The sequence below is a fragment of the Sphaeroforma arctica genome (genome assembly GCF_001186125.1).
Source record: "Sphaeroforma arctica JP610 unplaced genomic scaffold supercont1.2, whole genome shotgun sequence".
NCBI lineage: Eukaryota > Ichthyosporea > Ichthyophonida > Sphaeroforma > Sphaeroforma arctica.
Genome location: NW_014040556.1, coordinates 170,772 through 196,672, shown reverse-complemented (window position 1 = coordinate 196,672; position 25,901 = coordinate 170,772). Strand labels below are relative to the sequence as shown.

The 25,901-nt window shown below is 44.5% G+C and overlaps 5 protein-coding genes across 5 annotated transcripts in view; 3 read left to right on the top strand and 2 right to left on the bottom strand.

The window, feature by feature from the left end:
- Window positions 1-23: 23 nt before the first annotated feature.
- On the top strand, window positions 24-1,016 carry SARC_00062 (hypothetical protein; the record flags this gene model as incomplete). The annotated part of the gene is made up of 1 exon (XM_014306232.1): window positions 24-1,016. One exon carries the CDS (start codon window positions 24-26, stop codon window positions 1,014-1,016), a length of 993 nt encoding a protein of 330 aa, XP_014161707.1.
- Window positions 1,017-3,295: 2,279 nt separating this feature from the next.
- SARC_00061 (hypothetical protein) lies at window positions 3,296-6,110 on the top strand. Its single transcript, XM_014306231.1, has 2 exons — window positions 3,296-4,092; window positions 4,394-6,110. The coding sequence occupies exons 1-2, from the start codon at window positions 3,487-3,489 to the stop codon at window positions 5,480-5,482; spliced, it is 1,695 nt and encodes a 564-aa protein (XP_014161706.1). The 5' UTR covers window positions 3,296-3,486; the 3' UTR covers window positions 5,483-6,110.
- Window positions 6,085-9,439, bottom strand: SARC_00060 (hypothetical protein). The gene is made up of 8 exons (XM_014306230.1): window positions 8,909-9,439; window positions 7,960-8,260; window positions 7,680-7,848; window positions 7,453-7,568; window positions 7,270-7,351; window positions 6,890-6,969; window positions 6,649-6,718; window positions 6,085-6,473 (listed from the first exon to the last, which is right to left on the bottom strand). The coding sequence occupies exons 1-8, from the start codon at window positions 9,316-9,318 to the stop codon at window positions 6,190-6,192; spliced, it is 1,512 nt and encodes a 503-aa protein (XP_014161705.1). The 5' UTR covers window positions 9,319-9,439; the 3' UTR covers window positions 6,085-6,189.
- An 894-nt stretch (window positions 9,440-10,333) lies between these two features.
- SARC_00059 (hypothetical protein) lies at window positions 10,334-22,958 on the top strand. The gene is made up of 24 exons (XM_014306229.1): window positions 10,334-10,802; window positions 11,482-11,679; window positions 12,375-12,543; window positions 12,844-13,151; window positions 13,315-13,487; window positions 14,083-14,339; window positions 14,461-14,647; window positions 14,884-15,214; window positions 15,461-15,667; window positions 15,828-15,960; window positions 16,172-16,343; window positions 16,583-16,665; window positions 16,803-16,990; window positions 17,185-17,267; window positions 17,465-18,569; window positions 19,015-19,202; window positions 19,673-19,804; window positions 20,031-20,242; window positions 20,390-20,526; window positions 20,673-20,909; window positions 21,044-21,634; window positions 21,840-21,975; window positions 22,235-22,312; window positions 22,605-22,958. Exons 1-24 carry the CDS (start codon window positions 10,350-10,352, stop codon window positions 22,901-22,903), a joined length of 6,057 nt encoding a protein of 2,018 aa, XP_014161704.1. The 5' UTR covers window positions 10,334-10,349; the 3' UTR covers window positions 22,904-22,958.
- A 102-nt stretch (window positions 22,959-23,060) lies between these two features.
- The window catches only part of SARC_00058 (hypothetical protein), a gene marked incomplete at its 5' end in the record, with an annotated part of 3,745 nt that continues 904 nt past the window's right edge, over window positions 23,061-25,901 (bottom strand). The window contains 6 exons of the mRNA XM_014306228.1: window positions 23,061-23,610; window positions 23,768-23,841; window positions 24,215-24,328; window positions 24,529-24,711; window positions 24,847-24,961; window positions 25,053-25,238. Coding sequence (XP_014161703.1) covers window positions 23,572-23,610; window positions 23,768-23,841; window positions 24,215-24,328; window positions 24,529-24,711; window positions 24,847-24,961; window positions 25,053-25,238 — 711 coding nt within the window. The 3' untranslated portion in view covers window positions 23,061-23,571. The remainder of the gene's footprint in view (window positions 23,611-23,767; window positions 23,842-24,214; window positions 24,329-24,528; window positions 24,712-24,846; window positions 24,962-25,052; window positions 25,239-25,901) is intronic.

Here is a 25,901-nt window from a genome sequence, read left to right as displayed (position 1 = left end):
AGCAACAACAACCAACAAGCAACATGGAGGCCATCCTGGAATCGAATTTTACCTGTGTCATCTGCACCGCTGTGACTTTGGGTGTCAAGCAGGCGTCCTGCTGTAGCGCAACGCTGTGTACTGCCTGTGTGACCAAGACCAAAGGCAACCCGTGTTGCCAGTGCCGCAACACCACCTACATCATGTCTAAGAATCGGGGTATGTATGAGATGCTTGAAACTTGCCGCCGGACATGCACGGATTGCAAGCTTGACCTTAACATTATTGCCCTCAAAGGCCACCTGTGCCAGGCCAAGATCACCCAGCTGCCGACCATCACGCTGGCCGCCGACTACGAGTCGCTGCTCCACGGTGCCACGTACAAGTGTACACTGGCCAAGCCCCATGGATCTCTTTTAGGTGAGCACGTGCTTATCGGCAAGGCGTCTGCCACTATCCGCTCTGTGTGTGATGATGACGTGGTAGTGGTGTATCTGCCGGATACGGAAAAGTACGTGAGACTGTCTCTGCATGCAGCCCATCATCTTGTCGTCGAGCGCCAAGATGCCGAGAAAAGGGCTAAGGACACCATGCGACGTGTTGAAGCCACAGAGCTGGATCGCATGCTGGATAGTGACGTGGATAGTGACGTGGACAGCGAAGACTATGACGACCCCATGACGACATCTGCAGTTAGACCAGCAATTATTGACGTTGACAGTGATGATGATGCACCACCTGCACAGTGGACCAGTCTCTCGGTTGCTGACATGACTGGCGAAGAGAGGTCCATGATGATGAACTCTGTTCTCAGCGAAAACGTGCTTGTAGAGGTGCTACCCAGACGCAGCCTGGGCGCGGGTGTGGTGTGGAAATTGGTTTTAATACAGCAAAGAGGTTCAGATCGCCGGTACTATGTGGCTCCGTTCTACCGTGTGAGTACACGACGTATACCGTCTTCGACTGTACGAGTGCCGTTTTCGCGAAACATCAGGACACGTCGTCAGCTAGTACCTCGAGACTTTACGCGACAATAAAATGATTTTGTACAAGTTCCCTTTCCGATGTTCACAAAGTTCTAATAATTTAATACAAGTTCTTTTTTCACCAAAACGATAACCTTAGGGGCTTAGGGATTAAGGGCTTAAAACCCTAAAAAAAAAAATCGGAGAAAAAAGAAGGTACTTTTGGAATTGGTGAAAAAAGAAGGCGATTTGAGGATTGGTGAATTTTTATGGTAAATATGGCAAAAAAAACAGTGTATTTGGAGTATGTATGATACAATGCATGAACATATGGTATGGCTCTCATAGTCGCTGTAGTGGTTCAGGAAAGATTGATGGGAAGAAGTGGTCAGAGTAAATTCCCGTTTGAAGCTTGGGCCAAGTGAGTCGACAATGGAAGATATATGCTGAGTCAATTCGGGCCGGTGTTGATAAAACACTGTTACTATCGAATGTTCCATATATTCGCTTGCTGACCTACTAAGTAGAGTACCCACCTCTGTGGTACGGATCAGGTCTGCGCCGTGTTCTCAAATAGGTCCAAGTAAATGAGTCATACCAAATACTCAGGCTATTGGAGCCTTCAAAGTAAATTTAGAACACTTTGGAATTATTGGAAAAAGAACTTATATTAAAATATATTAAATACATACAAATAAAAACCAATGTGTTATCTCATTTGATCTTGATATTTTAGACTGACCGGAGGCCGTATTTCTAAAATACAAGGGCTGTAAAAGTTATTCCTTTCTACTATGCATCGTTTGAGGTCGCGTACGCATATTACAGCCTCCCAATGTAAGATTCGGTCTCTCAATGCGATATTAACGCCTTAAAATAAATAAACGCGTAGGTAAATTCTAAGGATCGTGAAAATATCAAAGTAAATAAACGAAATAAGACATTTAGTAAAGTTAGGTATGTCTCGTGAAAACAGTAATACTCTGAGGGATTGTGAGGCTGAGACATTGCCTATATATAATCTCAGTATTGTTTCCGCCGAAGGGATTTTATTTAGTGTTTCGTTGTCGCTCTATTAGAAACTATGGTATGTTTCACTGGGGCGAATCCGAGAGACTCATAAAATCCTATCTTTAGAAAAAATAATAATTACTCTTGATGTCCTTAGTTATTGTCTTAACCAATAACTTGCCACTATCAAGAATTACCGACTTAGCCTTCATCAGACTGGCAAATCTGGTTGGCTGATCGGAGGATCAACTAGGTAACGTTAATAGTCCCTAGAAACTCATCATGTTGCTGATAGTCAGTAATTGTGTGAGTCGTTTCTTTTGTATCAATGTAAGACACTCCCCACAGGTTCCTTTGCAACCCTCATACTGACACATGAAGTGTATGTTTGCACAAATAGAACGTATACACCATAGATAGAAGTACACACATTTGTTCTCATTGTTTTTTTTTAATGATATCGTTTGTGTTTCTGGACTGCGCGCCCGAAAAGCCAGTAACTCTCGTGAAAGAGACGGACAATTTCTTCGCCCGAAGTGAAAACGTTGTCTGAGCTTCGTTTTCATTTTATTGTGGATATTGTGGAAAATCGAATTTTGAGGACAATTTCCAAGAGGTCACATATCAAAATTTGGAGTTGGTAAACGTGACAAATTGAAGAAATTTTGGAATGAGAATTGTGTTGACAATTTCTAAAATTTCAAAATCTCAACAAATTTTCAGCACGAGGATATGCAATTCAGCATTTAGTTACCGGAGTAAGGTGTTTTACTCCATCGTACAATTTGTTTTGAAAATTTGAATAAAGTTGGCAAAAGCAGCCTAAAATAAAAAAATACGAAGTCACGATTTTTGAACTTTTATGAGCGATTCAGTTTTGAACGTATTTCATTTAAAAAAATATATAAACAAATAAAAATAGTAACACATTCAAGTCCCAATATCGTAGACATCATGGAATATCCAGGCTCATATCTATATCTAACTTCTACATTATTAACTATTTTATTGATCTATAATTCTATATCATCAAATGAGCACAAAACGCCCAATAGAATATGTTATATAAATTTATGTTACCAATAAAATGAGACTTATGCAACGGTGCAAACAACCTATATTAAGGGCACTGGTAAATAAAATCTCCGCGAGTATTTGAAGTTTTGAAGTTTTGAACCCCCCTCCTAAGAATACGAAAAAAAGTATAAAGTACCGGTACTGTAAAACATACGCATGAATCATGATGTTCGGTATTTCAAATACCAGAGGGTTCTGGAATAATAAAGGCGGACCATATTGTCGTGTTTTATGCATTTTTTTGCTCAAGCGAACGACACATGGGACAATAAAATAACAAAGGAAAATAAAATACCATTCGGTTTATGCAATTCGGTTGCGAGCGACACTACAAGGTTGGATTGCTTAGCAGAAGTAGAAAGAAGGTAGCATATAGCCCTATTTGCTAGTGCTTACTTCCTTTACTGTGTCATCTGTAAGGCCAGGTCAAGTGTACAATATCAACACATCAAAGATGCTGAACTCATCTTCGTTTTCCTGCCTGTCGCAGCAGCATCTCATGTCGTTCATGGATAGTAGCGCGATTTCCGACCTAGTCGTAAAAGATGATATGGGTTCGCCAAGAAGCTCTACAGTATTGGCCTCGACTATAGATTCTAGGTGCCGAACAGAATTAGAAGATCTTGATCTCAGCCAACCAGATATAGGTAGTGGAGAAGAGAGTTCATCACCAAGGAGTGTATTTGGTGTCGATGTCACCAGCGATAGGAATGGTAGCATCAGCAGTACGGATAGCGCAAACACAATGGCTTTCTCCAAGATACTATCAACATCGTCATCTTCCGTAGACTCGATGATGGGATCGCCCACTTCAGAAATTTTTATCTATCAGTCTTCAGCCATGGAAATCGATATGGGTTCTCAGCAGCCTCTACATCACACACACCAACCGTGGCTGAGTCTGGACTCGGACTTCACAGAGCTTCTACATTCATCTTTCGATGAGTGCGAGGTTCGCTTCGATATTCCTACGCCGCCTTCACACCAGGATATGTTGAGTTTGTCCGCATCTGGTTACCACGATCTATTGTCTGCTGATACTGCAACGGAATCGATGAAGGTATGTTGTAAAACATATTTGGCTACGATTTCTAGGCGTGTATCAGATATGATGGTATATTTCTTTATGTAAACGTATACACAGTTCAATATATATATATATATATTTTATTAAGATGCAGAATATGTACAAGTTTATGCGAGTATAGCTTGCATATTTTAAAGTTATATTTTTAAAAGTTTATGCGAGTTTTAGCAATGCATAAATTTCTATTTTCCAGTCTATACGAGTTGCTAGCACGCATATTCTAGTCGAGTTATTTTTGAGTCTGATCGGATATTATATTTTAATATTATACTAGATGGCAATCACTGGATGCGAAACAGCGCAGCTGTTCAATCCGTCGGCCATTTTACCGACACCCGCGCCTTCAACACCCGCGTCACCCCTGCTAAGCCGCTCGGCGACGCGGAATAGCGTATTGTTGTACGAGGAAGGTATCGCGCCTTTTAAATTATTTGATCTAACCGAATGCGGAACGGCGTTGCCTGATATGAAGTCATCTCATTTTGAGGAGCTCGGTAATGGTCATGGTGGTGTTGATCTCGTGGCGCATGGCTCGAGTTTGTTTTCCGAGCGTGCGCTCGAAGACGGCAAGCCCTCAACCGATTTCAATAAACCTGCAACCGTCACGAAACGGGTGCGTAGCAACGATAATACACCACCACCGTCAGGTACCTCATCACCGACACCTGCAAAACGAGTGAAAACAGAACCACTCAGTACAGGTTCACTGGAAGGTTCATGTCTACCATCGTGTGTGGCACCAACAGAATTATCAGCGCCCAAACTTGTGAGGAAAACTTCAAAAGTATCTTCAGCTGCTGGAAAAAGTACACCCACGACTGCTGGCTCGGCTGCCGTATTGCCCAATGCCTTGCGCACTGCCTTTAAAGGAACTGGAAGCACAACTACGACCAGCACGTCCCTAACCGAAGAAATTGGCGGCGTGGTAGTTCACAAAGTGCGTGTGACGAGCACTTCTAGCACAGGCGAAGTTGATATTTCGGACATTTCTGTTCCGTCCAACTTAAACGAAGCGGAAGCCAAACGTCACGTGCACAACGTTTTGGAGAGAAAAAGGCGCGAGGACCTTCGTCAATCTTTTGATACTCTACGAGAAGCGGTCCCGGATCTAGTGACGAACGATAAGTCCCCCAAAGTCTTGATCTTGAACGGAGCCGCTAATTATATCCGCGCATTGACTGCGAGGAACAAAGAGCTATGCGAATCGAAAGAGAGATTGACGATGGAGAGGCAAGCCATGCTCACCCGATTGGAAACATTAATCGCACTGCAAAGTGTTGTACGGTATTCTTCCTTGCCTAACTCATACATAGGGCTCGCGCATCCGGTGGCGCAAAATCTTCAACACCAATTACCGATCTGAAATTGAGTCAAATCGATTTGTTTACGTGCAGCTTGGAAATGACTCGAGTAGTATCCGATGTATCACTAATTGTAGCGAATGTGATAGGAGAAGTGCAGTCTCACGTGCTTGAGGTGAGTTCACACGGCACAGCAGGATTGGATAGATTCAGCATAATAACAGCTTACAACGTGTGTTTAGTTCGCTCGCATGCTGACGTCTGCATTGCTGCAGCTGCGACAACCACCGGCAGAGCTGTATAGGCGGAGGGTTGATAGATTCCTGTGTGTTTGAGTGCTCGTTTGAAAGTGCTTCATCGTTGTAGAGATTTCTTAAAATCACAGGTCGCAACAAGTGCAACACTCACTAGGATATCGCCTGATCTAGTCATATAATGAGAATATGTCCAAAGCACACTAGTCGAATATGACACATCTGACTCAGGAGACTCACGGATGGAGTGTATTATTTATAGAACACAGCTCTCGCATGAAGCAGGTTCTCCTACAGCGAATACAGCGCATGGTACGATTCTAATAGGAAGCGAGGCACCGTTAAGTAAGGTTACTATGTCAAGTATCGGAAAAGTTAGAAAGCTATCACGAATAAATCTAGAGTTGCAACTCCTTGTTTGCAGACTTTTGTAATTTAAGCGATGGACATTATTATTATTTCATGTACTCGACCTTTCCAAGTTAATCACTTATTCTCATCCAATGAGTTCGGTGCTAACCTACAGTTTTGGTCCGTGACAATGTATTTTGTCGAGCTCTCGATTTGATACTTTTCTTCGACTCCCGCTTCTGTTCTTCATTTTTCGAAAACTCTAAAAGTTGTCCCATAAAGCTAATATTCGGTGATATATTCGATTTCCTTTCCTTCATGAAAGCATATGCTGAATCCAGAGTCACTTCGTTTGTCCGTACAAGATAGGCCAGGATGACCGCCACGGATCGAGAGATGCCTCCAACGCAGTGCACCAGAATTTTCCCATTCGAATCCTTCGCAGTGTCTGCAATCCGCATTGAGTTTATATTGGTAAATCGTGTGCGACAATCACATCCAGCACGTAATACAAGGATAGCAAATGGCAGGTGCAGCGAGCCACATAGATCAATTAGAATGTATGCGCTAGTACAGATTCCGCCCTCATAGATATACACATCTTGCTCATTTCAGTAACATACCGATGAACAGAATCGATTCCTCCAGCACGGATAAGATATCCTCTTCAGTCGAATCGAGCAGTGGGATGTTCTGTTGGGCAGGAAAACACAACAGTTGGAGCATACGGAGTGGATTTCACGTGAATAACAAGTGTATCTCGACTTAGATTCGGCGAAATAGAAAGCTCGTGGAAGAATTATCAACGGAAGACACCAATGTCGAGTATGTTTCTATAAAGCGAAGCATGCCAAATGACTTTACCTTATATCGCATGTCTTGATTATTGTCACTCTGCGGTATACACTCTTTGGCAACGTTCAGTATATGTGTGATGCCCAAAGCTGAATCAGGAGAAGAAATGCAAGCCAGTAGCCGTTAAGATTTTCAGGGAGTAGAAATACGAAGCGGTTAAGTATCGCGACAAGTGAGAAGTTCATAGGCAAAAGCACAATGGGTAAAAGTCGTCTATTTCGACTGGCAAGTCTCACAAGTCTTTGCATGTGCCCACGAGAAAAGAAACCACCGCATGTATGCGAACTAACGGTATGTGATATCCTAATCCTCGCTAGCTATAGTGCTTGGTGCTTAGCTTTGTCACAGTAGTCTACGAGATTTCACAGTCAAAATCTCCAAGCACTAACCTTTGAGTGACTCCATGTCTGCAGAATTCCGCTTGTTTCCAAGATAGAGATAAGAAAGAACTCTTGTCGGTTCCATTTCCATCTAAGAGAAAGTTGTCGTACGGTAAGCAAAAGATAAATCGTAAGATTAAAAAAAGTAGCACGATTTGGAGCAACTCGATCGAAGCACCCAAATATACATACATTTTTACTGGCTAGTAAGGCGGAAGGTGGCGGCGTTTTATGAACCTTCTCTTTGTCCACTGATTGGATCGTTACAACCAAGTCTGCGTACCGCTTGGCAAATTGAATGTATGGTTCTGTGGAAGGGGGTGATTTAGGAGAAAAAAGCATCATTCAATAAATATCCGAGATACCGACTATCCCGCTTTGATCAGTATAAATTACTTCTAGCACAATTATTACTATACCTTTCAAATAATATAATACAGTTTGCTGATTCTTTAAAATATCGAGGAGGCGCTCCAACAAACAAGATGCCTCGCCTGCGGCGACCTTCGAAAGTGCTTCATCGCCGCACAGGATCATATTCCGTATAAGCCCTAATTTACACCTTTCTTTGAGTTCGACGTGGTTCTCCTGCAGTGATTGAATCAGTGACCGAACATGCGTGAGTCTTCGAGTAGGTTAGGGCACATGCCAAACACCGACGAGATATTCATTCTACGCAGTAATCAGGATTAAACTGACCTGAGGCGAAGATAACAACTTGTCAACGACGAAGGCCTTATCTGCGAGGCATTTTGGTCCCACACTAGCTATATTGTGATCATTCCCGTATTTCTCCGCTTCTTCTTTTCGAATTCTCGCCTGCAGCCGTTTCAAAACCAGCGTAGGGCAATTCATATTTACAGCATTCCTGATGTGGCCGGAATTGTAAGCCACGAACGACCGACAGTCCAGCACAGCTGTTTCTTCCGATCGTGCTGTTCGTAAGAGGTTGGCGAGGTCTTCGCTACCGATAGCGTACTTTCGGAGCTGCGGTGAGATGCTGTGTGATAATTGAAATCTCTTTAGCGCCACAGAGAATTGACGTAAAAGCAGTTGGTCTCTAATAAGTCGCGCACACGAAGGACAAAAGCACTTTTTTTTACACGACAATGAGGGGAATGTATGCTAGCTATAGTAGACAGCAGAGAAGTATATTTTTGCCGTGATCTATATGGCAAAGTTGACAAGGACTGATAAAGTTGACAAGGACTGCAATGCATATCCTCTGAACGACAGCGCCAGAGTCAGTGATGCAAGGCACAGGCCATGTTTGTTCCTGTTCTAAAACAACGGTCTAAAACATGATATTACGTATAGTTGGATAGCTAAGAACTTTTGCGCTTTTATTTTAGTTGGGAACATAATTTCATAAACGGATTGGAAGTGGCAAACATGGGTCGAGTACAAATTGACAAAAATATATACCAATCATCCCGACTCTGCTGCAAGTGAGCATTAGAACGAGGATATATATTCCCGGGCTCGTCTTCATCCTCAGGTTTGGTGAGCACGTAATTGGTACAAAACAAAATACTATATAAATGAGTGGCAAAAGTTGGCTGCGCACAGTTTGATGGAGAAGGGATACGGCCACCTCCAAGTACCTCGCATTGAACAATAAACAGGGAAATGAAAGTAACCAACATACTTGAAATCGGCAGCCCCCTCAGGCGGATCTAAAGAGCCGCCGCTCAATGTAGAAGACAGAGTCTCAATTGATAAGTGACGTGCTGGGCGCTTCTCAACAGCGTCTGCTGCTGGAATGTTCTCACTGAACAGGGGCAGATCACTGCTATATACTTGGCTGTCGCCGGTGGTTACATGTTCCAGAATGGTATCCGAACTGCAAGCTTTAGTGCGACCTCCACATCTGTTACTTGTGAAGCCACTCCTTGTACTTGTAGTTTCTGAATTCCGTGGCCCCACGTTCGAGCGATCATATTTTCCCCTAGAGTCGTTAGTGGTCTGTTCTTGAGTATCCTTTAATTGTAGTGCGGAGTCGAATGTGGTAGTCAAGGGGGAGAAATCACGCGCTAAGCGCAGATCATCTTCCTCCATGTTATTATTTGTCGTTTGGACGCATACGATTGATAGCTATATTAAATACCTCATACGTTCATACCGATATACATAAGTGTATTGTACTTTGTCGAAATCCCATATTCAGTTTATTGTATCTATTATATAGTATTCATTCTCTATATATAAATATATGTGATATAACGCAACTCTTTTATGTTTTTCCTCCTCTCAAATCTCAATCCAGAGAGTACAACAAATGTTGACAACAAAAGTTGGTTCCAACTTCAACAAAAGTTGGTTTCAACTTTTCTTTCGACAATATTTTATAAAGAAAATTATTGTTATTTTTGTCTCTTTACTGTTAGAACCATAGAATTGTGCATTTAACTTTTAGTGTTAAAAGTAATCTCTAGATCCATGACATTTGAAATTAGGCATAATCCCTGTCTCTCTATTATCTTCATCTATTTATCAGTATATTCATACTTTTTAAAGCTAAAAAAAAATATGTAGTACTTCTTTTATGCAAAACAATTTGACAATTTACTTTCAGTAAACAAGTATATATGTCGTTAATATTTAAAAAAGAATAAACAGAAAAGACAATTGGTCTATTTTGCTGATATATTAAAGAGTTAAGTTAACGAGCTGTTGTCCGGTTGACCGCTCACTCTAGTGGAGATGGACTGACTTAACTCCTCTCTCTGGTGCTACTTGAGCCGGAATAGTCAATCGACTCTTAATCATAGTGCAGAAAACCAAGTTTTTGCTACTGCTTATCCGGTCATCATTGGTTAGTTTTGTCAGTAAAACATTAATCCAATGAAATTTATTCACCTATTTTGTTGTCTCACTGTTTGTTCGAGGCAAATACGGTATGTTAATTTTTTTTTTGCATTTATGCCTATTAAGTATTTAATTTCTTTTTTTTAATGGTAAATCCCCTCGGCCTTTTGGCTGGAGAAAAAGCCGATGCTTAGACGCGCAAAAAAAAACTCCTTGTTTGTATATATAATTATGAAATATATAGCGTTCATCGTCGCAGATAGATAGCGTCTGTGTTTACGATGCCACCCTCGTCGTCAGCGGTGCCTGTGGCACGTACGCTCGTGCTTGATGACAGGTCCAGCGGAGAATTCGATGCAGAGCAGAGCATTCGGTTATATGGCGAGTTACTTGCGCTCCAGCAAGTGATACCTAACGTGAAGAAGGCGGTGTTCAAGAACGAGCAGAAAAAGCTGGAAACACAGATTCTGACGCTTTTACCACAGCCGTTGGGCACCCCGGTAATGATAGAGGCCGGAAAGACACTCGCAACGCTATTCCGGCATGGAAACAGCGATCGACTGTTCCCTACTGTGAATACGGTCAATGATCTAATCAAGATGAGGGACGATTCGTCCACTCGGATAGCGGCTTTCGCTTGTTTGGGAGAGATGTACCGAGTGCTGGGTGCTATGACTGGGCCTCTAAGCGGGGATACAATACATCTACTGGGAAAGTTCATGAAACCGGCGGATGTAAGTTTGTAATTATGTAATGGTCATTGCTGTGTTCAGAATCATATTCTGGTATCTCGGTGCTTGCGTGTTTGCATCTTGAAAGACTTATGAGTCGCTGCGTTTTAGTATAGCTAGCATACATGACGAACTCGGTTTATACACTTTTTGGTTTATGAAAACAAATATCGTCTCTCGTACGCGTATTTAACTGCTGACGTCAATTTGTTCATATTTCTACGCAATTCGTAATCTTTGTATGTTGCTATCGACGCCAAATGTTGAAATTAGTTGTGCTTGCATATGTATATGTATAAATATGTACTTACCTGAATAAACGAACTTCATATGTAACGCTATAGTATGAAAAAGTGTATGTATTTCATTTTTTATGTATATATATATATATATATATATATAATATATATATATATATATATATATTATACACACACACACACACACACACATATATATATATATATATAAATATATAAAATATATATAATGCAAGTACGTATCTTTTTGTGTATGACATACATAAATGTGTATCATGCAAATTTACGTTTTGTATGAACGGATATGCTCGAATTAAATTAGCAAGTGCTGTGATGCTAGATGACCCCTGTCTACGCGACTCTTCAGATGGCTCATTGCATGCTATTCGTTTACTGTCTATTTCTTTCTATTCCCTTTACAGTTTACATCGAAGATTGGTAATCAAATGGGCGGCCAGGCACCACCCCCGTTTCCACTGAGGAATGAAGCGAACAAGTTGCTGTCTTTGATTATCACTCATTGTGAACGTGCTGCGAATGAGTTTCAGAAAGAAATATATAAGATGGTGCGTCCCGGCCTATCTGATCGATCGCCAGCCGTGCGGGGGAGTTCTGCAATGGTATGCACAAACTAAGTTTTTCTCCTACTGTTGAAGCATATTCTTTTTAATATTTAGAGTGGCATTTGTATTCTCCGCCGATCATTTTCCCTTATATTGTTCTGTTCTAAGTCGATCGACAAAGCCGTAGTTGTTGACGTTGCACGTGACAAGCATGGAGCTGTGTGATGTTTTCGTTCCAGTGTTACCTGACTTGTTAGCACCCGAACAGAAGACTAGTACACCTTGTTCACTTTTTTTATAGAAACTCATCATGGAGACATCGCCCTAATTTTGGAATTTATGTGTACGAGGCTTTCTTCAGAATGCTTTTGTTACGTGCTCGGCATATTGTATATCCCCCATTCCACAGAAGAAGCATATGGTCACGACGACCTTATTGCGTGATGCGAGTCTGAAACAAAAAAGTTTGGGTTAAGAAGTATAATAGTTCTTATCTACTAGTTATACTGTGGTATAAGAAATTGAGATAGCTAAACCTTTAGAATAGATAAAAGGATAGTAGCCCATAATTTGGCCTTCATTATATTTCCTTACAACCGAAAGCAAATGTACTGTTTCAGCTACAAGTCGTTACGTGGCACAAAGTTATTTACGTTGCACGGCTACAAATGTTGGAAGATAACTTTTAAGGCGCACGTAGTTGATCGTTGGCCCAGTTTCGCTAACAAGCCCCAACCTTATGACTACTGCAGTGTTTGGTTGCGCTTATTAAGCGTCTCGGTACGCTACCAGGGGACCTAGAGGCGACTTTCCATTTGGTTGTGAAGGGGCTGGAGCACAGCGACGCTGACACGCGTGATCAAATAGCGCTTCTGATGGCCCATCTATGTCTGCTTATGAAACAGTCACGGGTCCAGACAGGTACAGTGTTTTCAGCCTTACGTATATTTCATGTGATCCAGGTGTAGATAGGCACCACCTATATGCTTGTAACTGCGAATAAGGATGTACTGTGGTTTTATATAGTAGGGAATTGGGCCGCGTGTATTGGTTTGCGATATCTGGATGTGTTGAGACGTTATTGAGAAAGGTGGTGGACAGAACACACGTGCAAACTATTCGTATAGCTAATTTGAACTTCTCTCTGGCACCTGTCAGTGCAGAACACACGTGCAAACTATTCGTATAGCTAATCTGAACCTCTCTCTGGCACACTGACAGGTGCACCCGATTCCGCCAAGGAGGATTCGGTGTTACTGCCCCTCGGCGTGGTGTTCTCGCGCGGCGCCACTACGGAGGTTAAGATGGGGGCGTTCCATGCATACAAGCACATCATAGCCATTGTCGGGCCGCAGTGGGTGGAAGGGAATAGTGGCCTGATCCTGGCACACTTCCTCAATCTGCTGAGTGTCTCGCGGCTACCGGCTCGACTGGCTGATGCGGTGGCAGCACGAACCATAGTCACCGAAATGATCTACGATGCAGTGCATACCACTCTTGACGAGGCTGGGCAGGTCAAAACAGTGAAGGTGTGCAGTTTGTAGTCTGGTCGCTTGTACATGTATGTGGTCGTAGCGCTTGGGTTGGTTGCCACATGTGGTGCTGACTCGCCCTGATCAATCTTGTTCAAGAAGTCGATATTTCCTTTTCTCGATCGTGATATCTAATGAGCACTCCTGATCTTCACAACAGGAACTGTGCAAAGCAATCACCCAATGTGTCCAGTTGCCTAATCTCAACGCAGCACAACACGCCATTGTCGCGGCATTGCGTTGCGTGAGCCGTCTTTTGCTTCAGTTAGACTCGGCCTCTCACCCCTGCTTTGAGGCTGTGCGTACTGCCGCTTTCTCAGTAGTGGCGTCCAAGTATGCATTTGGCTGGAAAGATGTTGGTTTTGGCCATCGTGATTTTGTAGGAATGAACCACGTTAGTGCGTTAATATTTTTAGTCTATATACTCGCAACTTGACTTTTGTATCGTGCTGCAATCGTTACGAACATGTAGTATGCGGGCGATGTATATGTGTATCTACTCGCTTTCATGTGCATGTTCACATGCGACGAGTGTTTCTGTGCTTATGCCCAGATGTATCGACCGTCTGAATCTGATTCTTTCTGTGTAAACTCAATTCGCATTCGGCCCCCTCAATTGGCGAGATTGGATTGTCCAACTAATGCTGCACAATGCTCACAGGCTGGTTTATTACTTTTCGTTGGCGTAGAAATGCGGTGCATGCGTTGATGACTTGTTGTAAATGTTGGTGCTCACATCATAGCGAGATCTTCTTGCATTCCGGCGCATCAGAGGTTGTGCTTGTTTGGTTATTGGATCCTCCTTCTGTTTTTGCTTCGCTCTGTGCCAGATTTCCAATACATGGTCCTTTTAGCTTGTGTATTCATCAAGTTAAAAGGTCTCGTCTCCTTTGGTTACGAACACTTCGTTCTCACACGTACTCCATAGGGCTGTATCAGTACGCGTAAGCGTTGCGTGGTGTCTGCGATGCCTGGTGATTGCACTTCCTCGTAACCATGCAGCCTTGATGCTGGAGTGTGTAGATAAGTTGTATGTCAAAGAGAGTCTCGAGGCCACTCACGGCTATGCGATCTGTCTGGCCGCCATGGCCTCCGTTATCCCATGCACTGGGCTCGGGGTACCTATGGGGTTGTCGACGTCCATCTTCACGACCGCTGAGGAATTGCTGAAAACATCTGCTAAAGGTACAAAACCAAAAAGATGTTGGCTAGTCGCAGCTGTAGAATGCATTGGCTGTGCACAACTTTGCACACAATGGCCTTACTTGTCGTAGAGACCTAATATTATCTGACATTTATCATACAGGACAGGCTGGTGGCGTGGAAATAGAGGCAGGATGGACATGTTTGAGTTCCTTGATGACTCAGAAAAGCTCTTTCTGGCACGATCGGCAAAGGAAACTCATGGGCTTGTTCGATGAGGTGTTCAAAGGCTTACCCGAGCTGGTTGCCAAACCTTCCAAGACAAAGAAGACAACGGCTGCAACCAACACGTATGTATTTACAAAACATGTTTATCACGCGATGTGGGAGGTCTGAAGTATATTATCGCTTAGTTCCGCGGCGTTCTGTACGCCGCCTGGTGTATTTGTATATAGTAGACAACTACGAGTAGCGGAGCTAAATTCTGTACACTCTTTAGACTTACTGTCACAGGCTGATTGAGACAGTATACATCTACAATCAGCGTAGCTAACTTCTGTTACACCCATCGGACGTACCTACACAGGCTGTCTGAGAAGGCGAAACAACGCATCCTCTCGGCAACACACGCCATGGGAGCGCTGAATAACTTCTGTCGGAACTGTGAAGATCTAACCAGCGATCCAGATACCGAGAGTCGATTGATTACCTACTTGGTAGACAGCGTCCAGTTGATCAGCTCCATATCACGAGAGCAGCCCACAGAGACCAATGCGGGTGCTGGTCTCAGCGGTCTTAGCATGTCCTTTGCAGAGCTTGTGCGGCTATTCAAAGTGCGGTTATACAAAACTCTACTAATATTCAAGCCGCATAGTTATGCGACCGCGCTCCCCTCTCTGGTGCGAGTCCTTATACAGGTAAAGTCAACTCACAGGCGATATATCTTCGGAGCATACACACATTTATTAAAATTCGTTGCACATACTGCATACTTACTATCGTTCGGTGTATGTACTGCACATTTCTGAATGTGTCGTCCACATATATGTGCTCAGGGCTCTCTTCGATATGGAGAAGCATTCTTCTGGTATATGATTGAGAAAAAAACTCTCCCATATATTAATCAAATATTGGGTTTCTCGACCTTTTTGTTCGTTTAACAGGACATAGTACACATACAGGCTCACGAGTATACGACTATCATGCCTGACCTACTGGGACCGGAGTCTGCAGTCGTTGGCGGCTTTCACGAAGACCTCGATGGTTCACTCAAGCGGTTGTTGACCTACGACGGGATCATTGGCACACTAGAAAACGAACCGACCACTGTGATTCTACTACCGGGTGCCAAGGGTGAGATTCAGACACAGGTGAGCGACACGCACATGTATGCTGAGATAGTGAAAATCCCATCTATGAACATGCAAGTCAGCAGGCATGTTTGGTAGTCTCACTCTCTCACTCTGAAATTCGAAATTCTTAGCTGTAGCCTTATATTTATAATCACAAATCCCTTCATGCACTTCTCAGGCGCCAGCACCACTGCCTCTGTCTACGTCGTTGGTGAACCACAGTATACTACTGTTTGGCCATGCATTCCCCCTATGCACCATGAAACATCGCAGGCAGCTGCTCGACTACCTCGCAACCGGCTTGTCGAAATGTATGTCGGCAGCATAAGACTATGTTCGTTGAAGACTCTTGCCCTTTGAGCCGCTTGTTAAGGCCTATCGTGACGAAGTGATAGTGAAGCAGTGAACGGATTTCTCTGCGCGTGTCACATATCGTTGTGGTCTTGCATTCGTTTCCCCGCTGCACCCAGCTGTCGTTCTGAAGTGCACACGTCTCACACATCGGCCACTGCCCACACTCAGGCCGACGGAGCTTTGTTGAGAAACTACACATGAATGCTCTGGCGACTATGCTATGTGCAATGCAGGTTCTGCGGGACAATGGGCAGCTGGCGAAGATGGATGTTAGTTGTGTTAAAGAGGCAGTATCGGTAGTTGCTTTGGGTGCCTTGAGGCTAGACAGCCCAGTGGCAAGGTATACGGATGCGATTGTTTTCGATTTGTCACAGTTGTCTTAGCTGGCGTCTCCACTGTACACAGGTCTTGTGATGGCATCGCTCCCATCCTTCTGACTTTCTGACCTCCTTCTACTATATAGACGTATCTTCCACTTTCGGATTCTATTCACTATTATAAGCTAGTCTGATGTGCACCTGCCTTACTAGGATAGTTGATACTTGTTATTCTGAAACTGGATATACCATTTTTTTCTAGGTTATGCGGTGCGGAAATCGTCGGTCTTGTGACGGCGGGCCAGGGTGTCACCGAGTTGGGAAGCAAAATAGACTCCGTGATAGGTATGGGGCGCTAAGGTCGTTCATCTTGTTGTACCACGCTCTAGGCCGATTTGATTAGATGTTGTGCATACTACCATGTACAAGTATCGTATCGTATCAGCCCAGAAACCAACCTGTTTCTTTTCTGTCACCCGTAGATCTCCTGCAAACGGATCGAGATGCCCTGGCCAGGACTGGGAATTTGGCTGCGCTTGGCAGTATAGTCAGATGTGGGGGCCGCCTTGTGTCGCGGAAGTCTGTGCAGCGAGTGATTGGAATTCTCAATGCGCTGTCGCTCGACACTAGCCCTACCGTGCAGATGTTTGCACTGCAAGCTTTCTGGCAGGTATATGGCATGGATGTCGACACCTGTCACCTACTAGAGCATTTAAGAAGTCCGTTGTTGATTTGCTTTGTGAGCCTTACAAACTGAGTTTATTTGTTGGTCGTACGTTTTCGACGTGTTCGGCGGACTGCCGTGTTGCATTGTCATCACATCAAGCGCTCAAATTCACACTAGTGTTATCTTCTCTCATGCAGGTTAGTGAAAGCCCTTCGTTCCCTCACTTCGTGGCTCCCGTACTGGGTCAGCTACTGTGCATGTTCTTCTCGTCGCAGCAAAGGTACGTAAAATTGACAATGTCCGTGTTATCGAGCTTATCTTTGGCATCACAACTTACAACGAATTTTTCTTCTTCCGAGTTTTGGGTCTGATTTATTGCCAACACACTTCAAGTTCGGTTACAAAGCTTTTTCATCGTCAGAGCAAAGCTAGTATAATGAGAGATCTGACCATGATTGTACATTATCTGTTCACCAGAACGTCGGAAGTGCAGCATGGGCTAGGTCGACTACTCAATGCGCTGCTCTCCTCCTTGGGGCCTGAACTGCAAATGAACGAAAGCACCCGTAAGAAATGCGAGCTGCTGTGCATCCATCTCAGAAGTTCTGAGGAGGACATAGTTCTGCTGACCGCAGCTCAGTGTACACAGACAATGATTGTATTCGCCGGGGCCCATGTTGAGCCTGCCCTGGTATTGCCCTTTATTGTCGATACCCTCCTCGGAAATCTGTCCATTCTACGACAAAGCTCCGCAAACTGTCTGTTGCAGATGGTCCAGAGAGACGCAGAGACAGTTGTGGGCGTCGGGGTGGTGGGGCAAAGCATGGGTATCGAAAACGCGCTCGTGTCCATCTACAACCGGGAAACCAATCCCGCCGTGTTGCGGATATTGGCGAAGTGTATAATAGAGCTGGTCTCGAATTGCGGCGACTACAACCCGACATACTGGCTGGACTATTCCATGAAGGCGCTCTCTGCAACATTGGTGCGGCCCCTCCGAGCGGATCGTCTGGGCCAAAAAATAACTCAGACTTTACCGACGAAGCGATCGGAAGAGTCCAAGGACCGTTCCGATACGAAAGCGGGCGCTGAGAAAGGCAGCGGCGGGGAAGAATCGCGAGCAGACGATGACGGAGACGGAGATGCAGAGAGTGGCAAGAAAGATGAGAACGAGGTCACTGAGGAAGGTCTGGTACGGAAGGAAGCGGGTGCTGAGGCGAGTTCTGCGGACAACCCCAGATCACACACCAAGTTTCTGGCCCTGACGTGCGTGGCCGAGCTGATGACCGCGTGCGAGAAGAGTGCAAACAAGAAATTCCACTTCGATCTGAAGCTGGTGCGAGAAGTACAGTACATGAAACAGGGGGCTGGTTCCACGAGTCAGAGTCACAAGGGCAAACGGAACTACTTGGTGAGCTGTCTGGGTACTCTGATTCGGGCCGCGTTCAACGCCGCTACAAGCGACTCGTCTCGGCTATCGATCGCTGGGTTCGAGTGTCTTAGCAAGATTATCACATTATTCAAAAAAGCGGAGGATCCTGACGTGGAAGAATCTCTGCTGCTCAGTCAGTATCAAGCGCAGGTAAGTACCGTGTAAAGTCTCATTACGAGAGTGTAAGGCATTCATAGTGTGCACGGCGACAAGCCATCACAGCAAGTGTGTACTATATTGTTGAGCCGATTAGTGAGATTCAACACAGTGACAGGCTTGATTTGTTTGCGATCGCCTTTCCCACCGCAGTCGACGGGTTCATTGCAGTTTGCGCACTCCCAATGGGCCACGCACCTCTGCATTATATTTCTAATCTCCTACCTTCGCAGCGCATTCAAGACCAGTGTTCTGGATGTGACGATGCGTGTTGAGGGCACCGCGTTTGACCAATTTTACCTTTGTTTATCTTCAATCACTAATACGAACAGCTTCCTGCCTTCAGTGATGAATGGTCTTCTCAAGTATCTCCCAAATGGGCAGAATAAAAACTCACTATGATATTCTTATCAAAATCTGCTACTCTACTGTTATATAGATCGCTGCAGCCCTCCGCCCAGCCTTTTCGGGGACAGTGAACCCGGATATCTCGGCAGCCGCCAGTGTGGTATGCGGGTCGTGGTTGTCGTCTGGGGCCACGAGCGATGAAGGAGACCTGAAACGTATACAGCAACTAATCCTGTCACCCTTAGACGAGTCTGACGAAACGGATGCGGTGAAGTACAGGTATGCACCGAATCTTATGATGGTGTGCTGCGCCACTCAACACAGGTCGCAACGACATAGACCAATATGCCTCGATTAATGTAGTACTGTATGTGTTTGTATAACACTATAATTAGAGTAAGAATTTTAGTTTGGACAGAGTAAGAAGATTCTCTGCCCAAGAGTCGCGGTGCCTCATCGTCCGCGGTTGAGCAGCCAACATGCTTTCAACTTTACACACCTAGAGAAAAATGCTCATATATTTGAAATGTAAATAATTCAAATTGTGGTGAATGAATTCGAGTTGCCAATGAAATAATTTCAGGTTACGAGTGATCAGCCTTGCGTCCATGATTTTCTCTCTTCTAAACATCGCATGAATGCATACTTCAACCACGACTGATTGCTTGTTTAACGAGAAAATATGCGTTTAATCTTGTATGAAGGCAGTCCTAACAATAAATGAATGGTTGCCCACTAATTTCTCACAGCATGTTCAACGAATCGGCGAGTATAATGGTGCACGTGTCAGTCTTACATGCGTGGGCCGAGGTGCAGCTCGCTTGTAATGGACCTGCAGATCAAAAATACCTTGGCATAATACTGGATCCGTATCTTTCAGTGTAAGTTGACTTCTGGTTCATTGTGGACAAATTTTCTACTATGCCAAATTCTTCAATTTCATTTTATTTCACTTTGCTATTAGTATATCCCATTTTTTTTTGCATGTCTCGCACAGAATCAACATACTACAGGGAGAGTAGGCCAGGTCTCTCCGCGTTTGCTAGAAATTTCAATAGTGTGGGTTATTTAATCGATTTGTTCCGTTGTTTCGCATACAATCCACAGCCTTTGTAAACAATGGCTGGTGCTACTGCGCGATTTTGCCGTTCTGAATCTGCCCGAGAGTTACGTGCGGCACTTGGGCCCTGGGGAAGCCCTGGCGCAACGATGGACCCGCGATGCGGTGCGAGAGACGTACAACAGCGCGTGGATTACAGTGTTGGCATCGACTGCTATCCTCATGCCCACAGATTACGGCGAAGTGTTCTTTACGAAAGGTACGTAGGGGTGATTTGGGCTCATGCATACCTTCACCTCTCTAGTGTCAGTGGGGGATACACTTTTAACTTTTTGACGTCTATTCGCGATAGTTGAAACTCAAATTGCTTTGCAATCGACCACCATGTTTGGTATTCGCACTACAGGAGAGTCCGAAGATTTGATGCCGAGTGACGAATTATACCTAGTGTTCAGCTTGGCAGTTCAGGCTCTATCAACCACCACCATGCCAGAAATGACAAGCTGTGCTTTGGACACACTTTTGAATATATTCGATCCCCGGGTATGTATGTAACCTCGGACTGACTACTATCGTTTAATCACACAGATTATCCAAATGCTCGTTTGAGCATTGTGCGCTTCACGTATGCATCTTCCGTCTGTCTTGACTCACCTTTCCCGTGCTCTACTGGATGCCATACTTCACAGATCAATTGGGAGAAAGCAGCATACGCCGTCGGAGAGGACCTGCTTGCCGATCCACAGAACCCGATGGATCTCATAGTGGAGGTCTTGCGGGTGCTGCGCGGAGTGTTGCTCACCCATACGGCCGCTGAGCGCGTCAAGGTGCTCGAGGTGGTGGCTCGTATTCTCTCACTCGAGAACATTCTACGCAGTGGTGTGCAGAGCGACGTGGCCAGCAGCCGCAGCTACATCGCACTAGAGGTGAGTTAACGCGACAAAACAATGCCGCACTCCATAGCCCGTGGACTTATTCACTAGCTGCGTGTCTTCGCGTTCGTCCCGTGATTCGTGCTTGCTTATCTACACCTTATCGACCTACCTTACCTACCTTCTAGGTCTGCGTGAGTGCGTTCTCGACCGTCAGCCCGACCTTTGTCGCTCCGCTGAAGGGCAGCGGCTTCCTGGACGAACAACCCGAACAACCTATCATCGGCGGCAAATCCTCCGGCAGCTACAGCTCCAACGACGAAGAGCGTGCGCAGCAAACCAGCGAAACCCTCAAGGTCGTGATCCGCGTCCTGGCCTCCATCCCGCCCGCATGCTCCGTAAGCGTGTGCCTGCAGCTGTTGCCCATTGTACTGGTCCTGTCGTTGCGGGTGCTGTGCTTAGCCCCGAATCCTGTGGCCACCACGGTCGTGGGCACCATCAAGACGGTGATTCTCAAGGCGAAGCCTGCGGACGGGGACCAGGACAGTCTGGGCGAGTGGCGGGCCATTGTGAGCGCCACCTTGCACGACATCATCCTGCACTGCCGCAGGATAGTGCGCAAGGCCCAGACCACAGACCTGACGGCACATGAGCTGGTGACCATCAAGTATTTGGTACTGACCTCCATCATCATCTTCACGCTGCTTGGGGGCGAGATCACCTACGCGGCCGACTTCATAGACCTTTATCTGGCGGTGCTGGACCTGGACAACACAGAGGTAAGCAATACGCTACCAATCTCAAACGGTCAGATGCACTGTAATACGCATCGCTACTACTCGGGTTCATCTTTATATGCAGTGTTCAGTATCGTTCTCGCAGTCTCCGAATTTGGTTGTCTTGAGGGCAGGTGTATGATTTGATCTTTTTATTTATATACTTCACAATGTCAATGGACTTATATTCTGTTTGGCATTTGTGCAGCTGCGATGCGCGGTTATCCGGGCCACGCGTACTATGCTGCAAGCACTGCCTTTGGAGAAGATATCGCATTTCGTAGTGGGCATCGTCCCAGCTGCTGTGATGCTGGCTTTCAATACCATCAAACAGACGGAACTCGGTATGACTTACCATTGCGGGCAATTCGGCGCCATACAACTACCACACAGCCATTCTTTGACCTCTATAGTAACAATGTGGTTGGTGTGTTGTGGTGGTGTACCTCGGGATGCGCTTGTTTTGCACGTTATACCTGCGTCTATCTAGGCGATACGATGTGGAAGTTTCTTTTCGGTGAAGACACTGATCTATGCTCCGGTAAATTAAAATCACTTTGTAATGTATAGCTATCTCGACTTGAACCAATTGTACTTTCTCAGATATGGACTCGATAAACATGGTCAACGACATCGTGGAACTATTGGAACACCTTGCCAACATATCGAAGGCGCCTAAACGTATGTCCTGAAACGTGTCTGTCTTGCCACGAATTTGTCTGTCCTTTGTCGTTGAGTGAGTTTGAATGCAGTTCATACGATGTCGGTATGCAGCGGTAGGTGCCGTGTCATACTTATAAATAATCGCAATCTTGCTTTGTGTTGGACGCCACCCGCTAGGTCCCATCGAGAACACAACACCGACAATTTGTAGCTAAGCACGCGCTCGTTCTGAACACACCAATTAAACTAAAGCAACCTCATTACCATCGACGCTCTATAATTAACTGACACTGATCACACGCATTGCCAGGTGTGCAACTGCTGTGCATGCAAGTGCCATTGCTTGTGCTGATGATGGGCGAGGGAAAACCTCAGCACGAGATTGCGCTCAAGAAGGTGCTCCTACTCGGATCGTCCCATCCGGAACAGTTCAGGACAGTGGCGGAATCACTGCCCAAGTACCTGCACGAACAGCTGGAGGGCAACCTTAGAGGGTACACAGAGAAAACCAAACGTCTTGCAGAGAAGCAGGAGGCCCGGCGTCTCAAGAAGGAGGCGCCCAAAGCGCCGACGATCAAGTTGAAGATGGATTTCGGTAACTTTAGCTGAAGACCACGCAGATAATTTACATAAAGTAAACCAAGAAATAAAACTAAACGTAAACTTGGTTTATGATTAAGGTAGCAAAAGCTTTCATATGTCCGGCAGAAGCGAGCTCGGTCGTGAAGTTCAAAACACAAGGTATGCAATCGATGTGGTGAGATTCGGTGGCTGCACTGCTACGCTAAGAGAGCTCTTTATTTGACATGGTACTCCACTACTGCACACATGTTAGGTATCAGCCGGCGATATCTGAAGGGTGTTTGTCACACACTAACGTTGTTTGGTTTACGATCAATTAGCCTGATCTATCAAAGATTGGCCTTCTCCTCCACCAAGTTCGCAACTAAACACAACTGGCGGATCAGGTTGAAGTTTGAGAATTGGTTCAGGTCGGCGTCTGATACTGAGTACATGCATATCATAGATACTCCCATGAGAATGTAGCTCGCTATCTACCAAATCTAGTACTCTTAGGAAAGAGTTCACAGGACGTGCGTCGTCTCCTCTCAAAGGATTTCCTTCGGTCGAGGGTCTATTGGTTCCTGGGACATCCGCGGTATTAATCCAATGGAATCTCTCGGCTTTCAACTGCATATGCGGTGCGGACTTTGGGGAAGTGGTCGGCATCAACTCTTTATAGCAGTGCGCACTTTTCTTTTTCAATGCAGGCCTCATCACGGATTATAACCAACCGAATAGGATCCATCCGGTTGCTGGCGCATTTTAAAACAAAAAGGGTAGAGTTTTAGGGTTTAGGTTCACGCACATGCACGAGACACCACGTCACACCTTCCAAATCAACATCCACACACGGTATCGACAAATGCAAACTCTATGAGAATAACGACCCATCGAGGTAGTGTTGAATACCTGAACCATCTTGAAGGCATCTAAGCTCATGCCGAATTTGCCCAGCACAGTGTTTCCTAAGTCTTTTAATTTACCTGCAGTGTTGAGAATATTGCACTGAGTTCAGTGGAAGAAAAAAAAGGACACACACGAAAGGTCTAAGAACAACCAATTCCATCTGAGTGTATTTATATGCATAGACTATGTACCTTGTGCTCTAGCTGTGCAGCAACAAAGGTTGCGTTCAGTAGAACACACTAAAAGAAAACAACAAACAAATGGATATCCTTATCAAGTAGCTATGTATAGCATGTCCAGCTATAATTTGACAACATCTGTGACACTGATCAAGGAAAACAATTTGTCAAGTTTACGTAGTCAGGGTAGGACCAATACCTACAAAGTCATACTACGCATGGCCTACCATGCTGCAGGCAATATGCTGTGGGCACTAAGCTACGCACATACCCATCATCTCTTCCTTGAGTTTTTCTTGCCGCTCAGTTACCAGCGGGGATAGACGCTTGCCACCTTCAACCGCAACCCTCGTGGTAGGATCAAGTTCCACCGCCTTTTTAAAGTCTGTATACAAGTATGCGTTGTCTACCAATTAGAATACAGACAAGACAGATACAAAATTTGGTGCCGTTCCCCGTAATGGACACAAACGATAGGATCCATGTTTACATCTTCGCATTTAAAGCATGCAAATGAAAGATCAGCTCAAACATGTTTTGGCAAGCATTCCCCATACTGTTAACATTGTATTAGAACCAACATACCTTCTAGCGCATCTTCCAGCTTGTCCTGCTTCTCATATCCCTGTGCGCGCCGCACTAAAGCCTTGACATACTCCTTATTAAGAGAAAGAGCTTCCGTGCAGTCATCTACAGCATCATTATACTCTTCAAGGGCAAGATAACAAGCAGCGCGGTTGCAGAAGTACACCGCAACTCGACTGTCTCCTAAGCAAAAGTAGTGGAAAGAGCTCAAGTAAATGAGAACGATAGCCCATGACTACATACCACGCAAAGGCTGTAAGCGAATTGAGAAGATGGCAAAAGAAAAAGAAAAAAATACTGAAGGAAAAGATAACATACCGGCTGGGCAAGATTCGATGCATTCTGTATAAAGATTTATAGCACTGTCGTACTCTTTCATCTTGAAAAAAATGTTGCCCTCAACCTTCAGGCTGTCGGCCTTCTCAAACGCTTCCTAGTTCGTGAATGGCAATAGCCGCAAGTTTAGCGGAAGTGCTGAGCACATGGCAGAATAACAACTCGGTTTGTAGTTTATGATAACGTACCTTAATTTCCTCCTCACTCCATTTTGTATCATCGCTTGCCTCAACGCCTGATGGAGTATCCACTTTTCCTGTTGAATCCGCTTTGGCGGACTCCGCGAGGTTCATGCCTTCTACTTTGTCTTCCAACTCAACGATTGAGGCTCCGTCTGCAATATCGGCATGCTCATCCTTGGATTCATCGGAGTCCTGAATATATGTTAGTAAAGAGCAAATTAAAAGGAAAGTCATATTCGCTGTCCAATCCAGGTCGTTGATCCCTGTCCTAAATTTTTTGTTCCTTGGACCAACGGACCGGCCGATCTTAGTATCTATTTGTACGCAGTAGGAATAGTCTAAAAACTATTTCCGTAATACAGAGCCACACAACCACACACCTACACACAACCCGCCCCACCCCCCCCCCACCACAACACACACACACACATATATATACACATACACACACACACACATTTATATATATAATATATACATGTATACACACACACACACACACACACACACACACACACATATATATATATATACATTTACATATACATATACACATACATATATACGTATACGTATACGTATACATATACATATATATGAATATATATATACAAATATATATAGAATACAAACATACACACACACACACACACACACACATATATATGTATAATACACATATATATATATATATATATATATATATATCTATATATATATATATATATAAATAATAAATATATATAAATATATATGTATATATATACACATACCCACGCACAATAAAATAAAATATATATGTGAACATACACACACAAACACACACACACACACACACACACACATATATATATA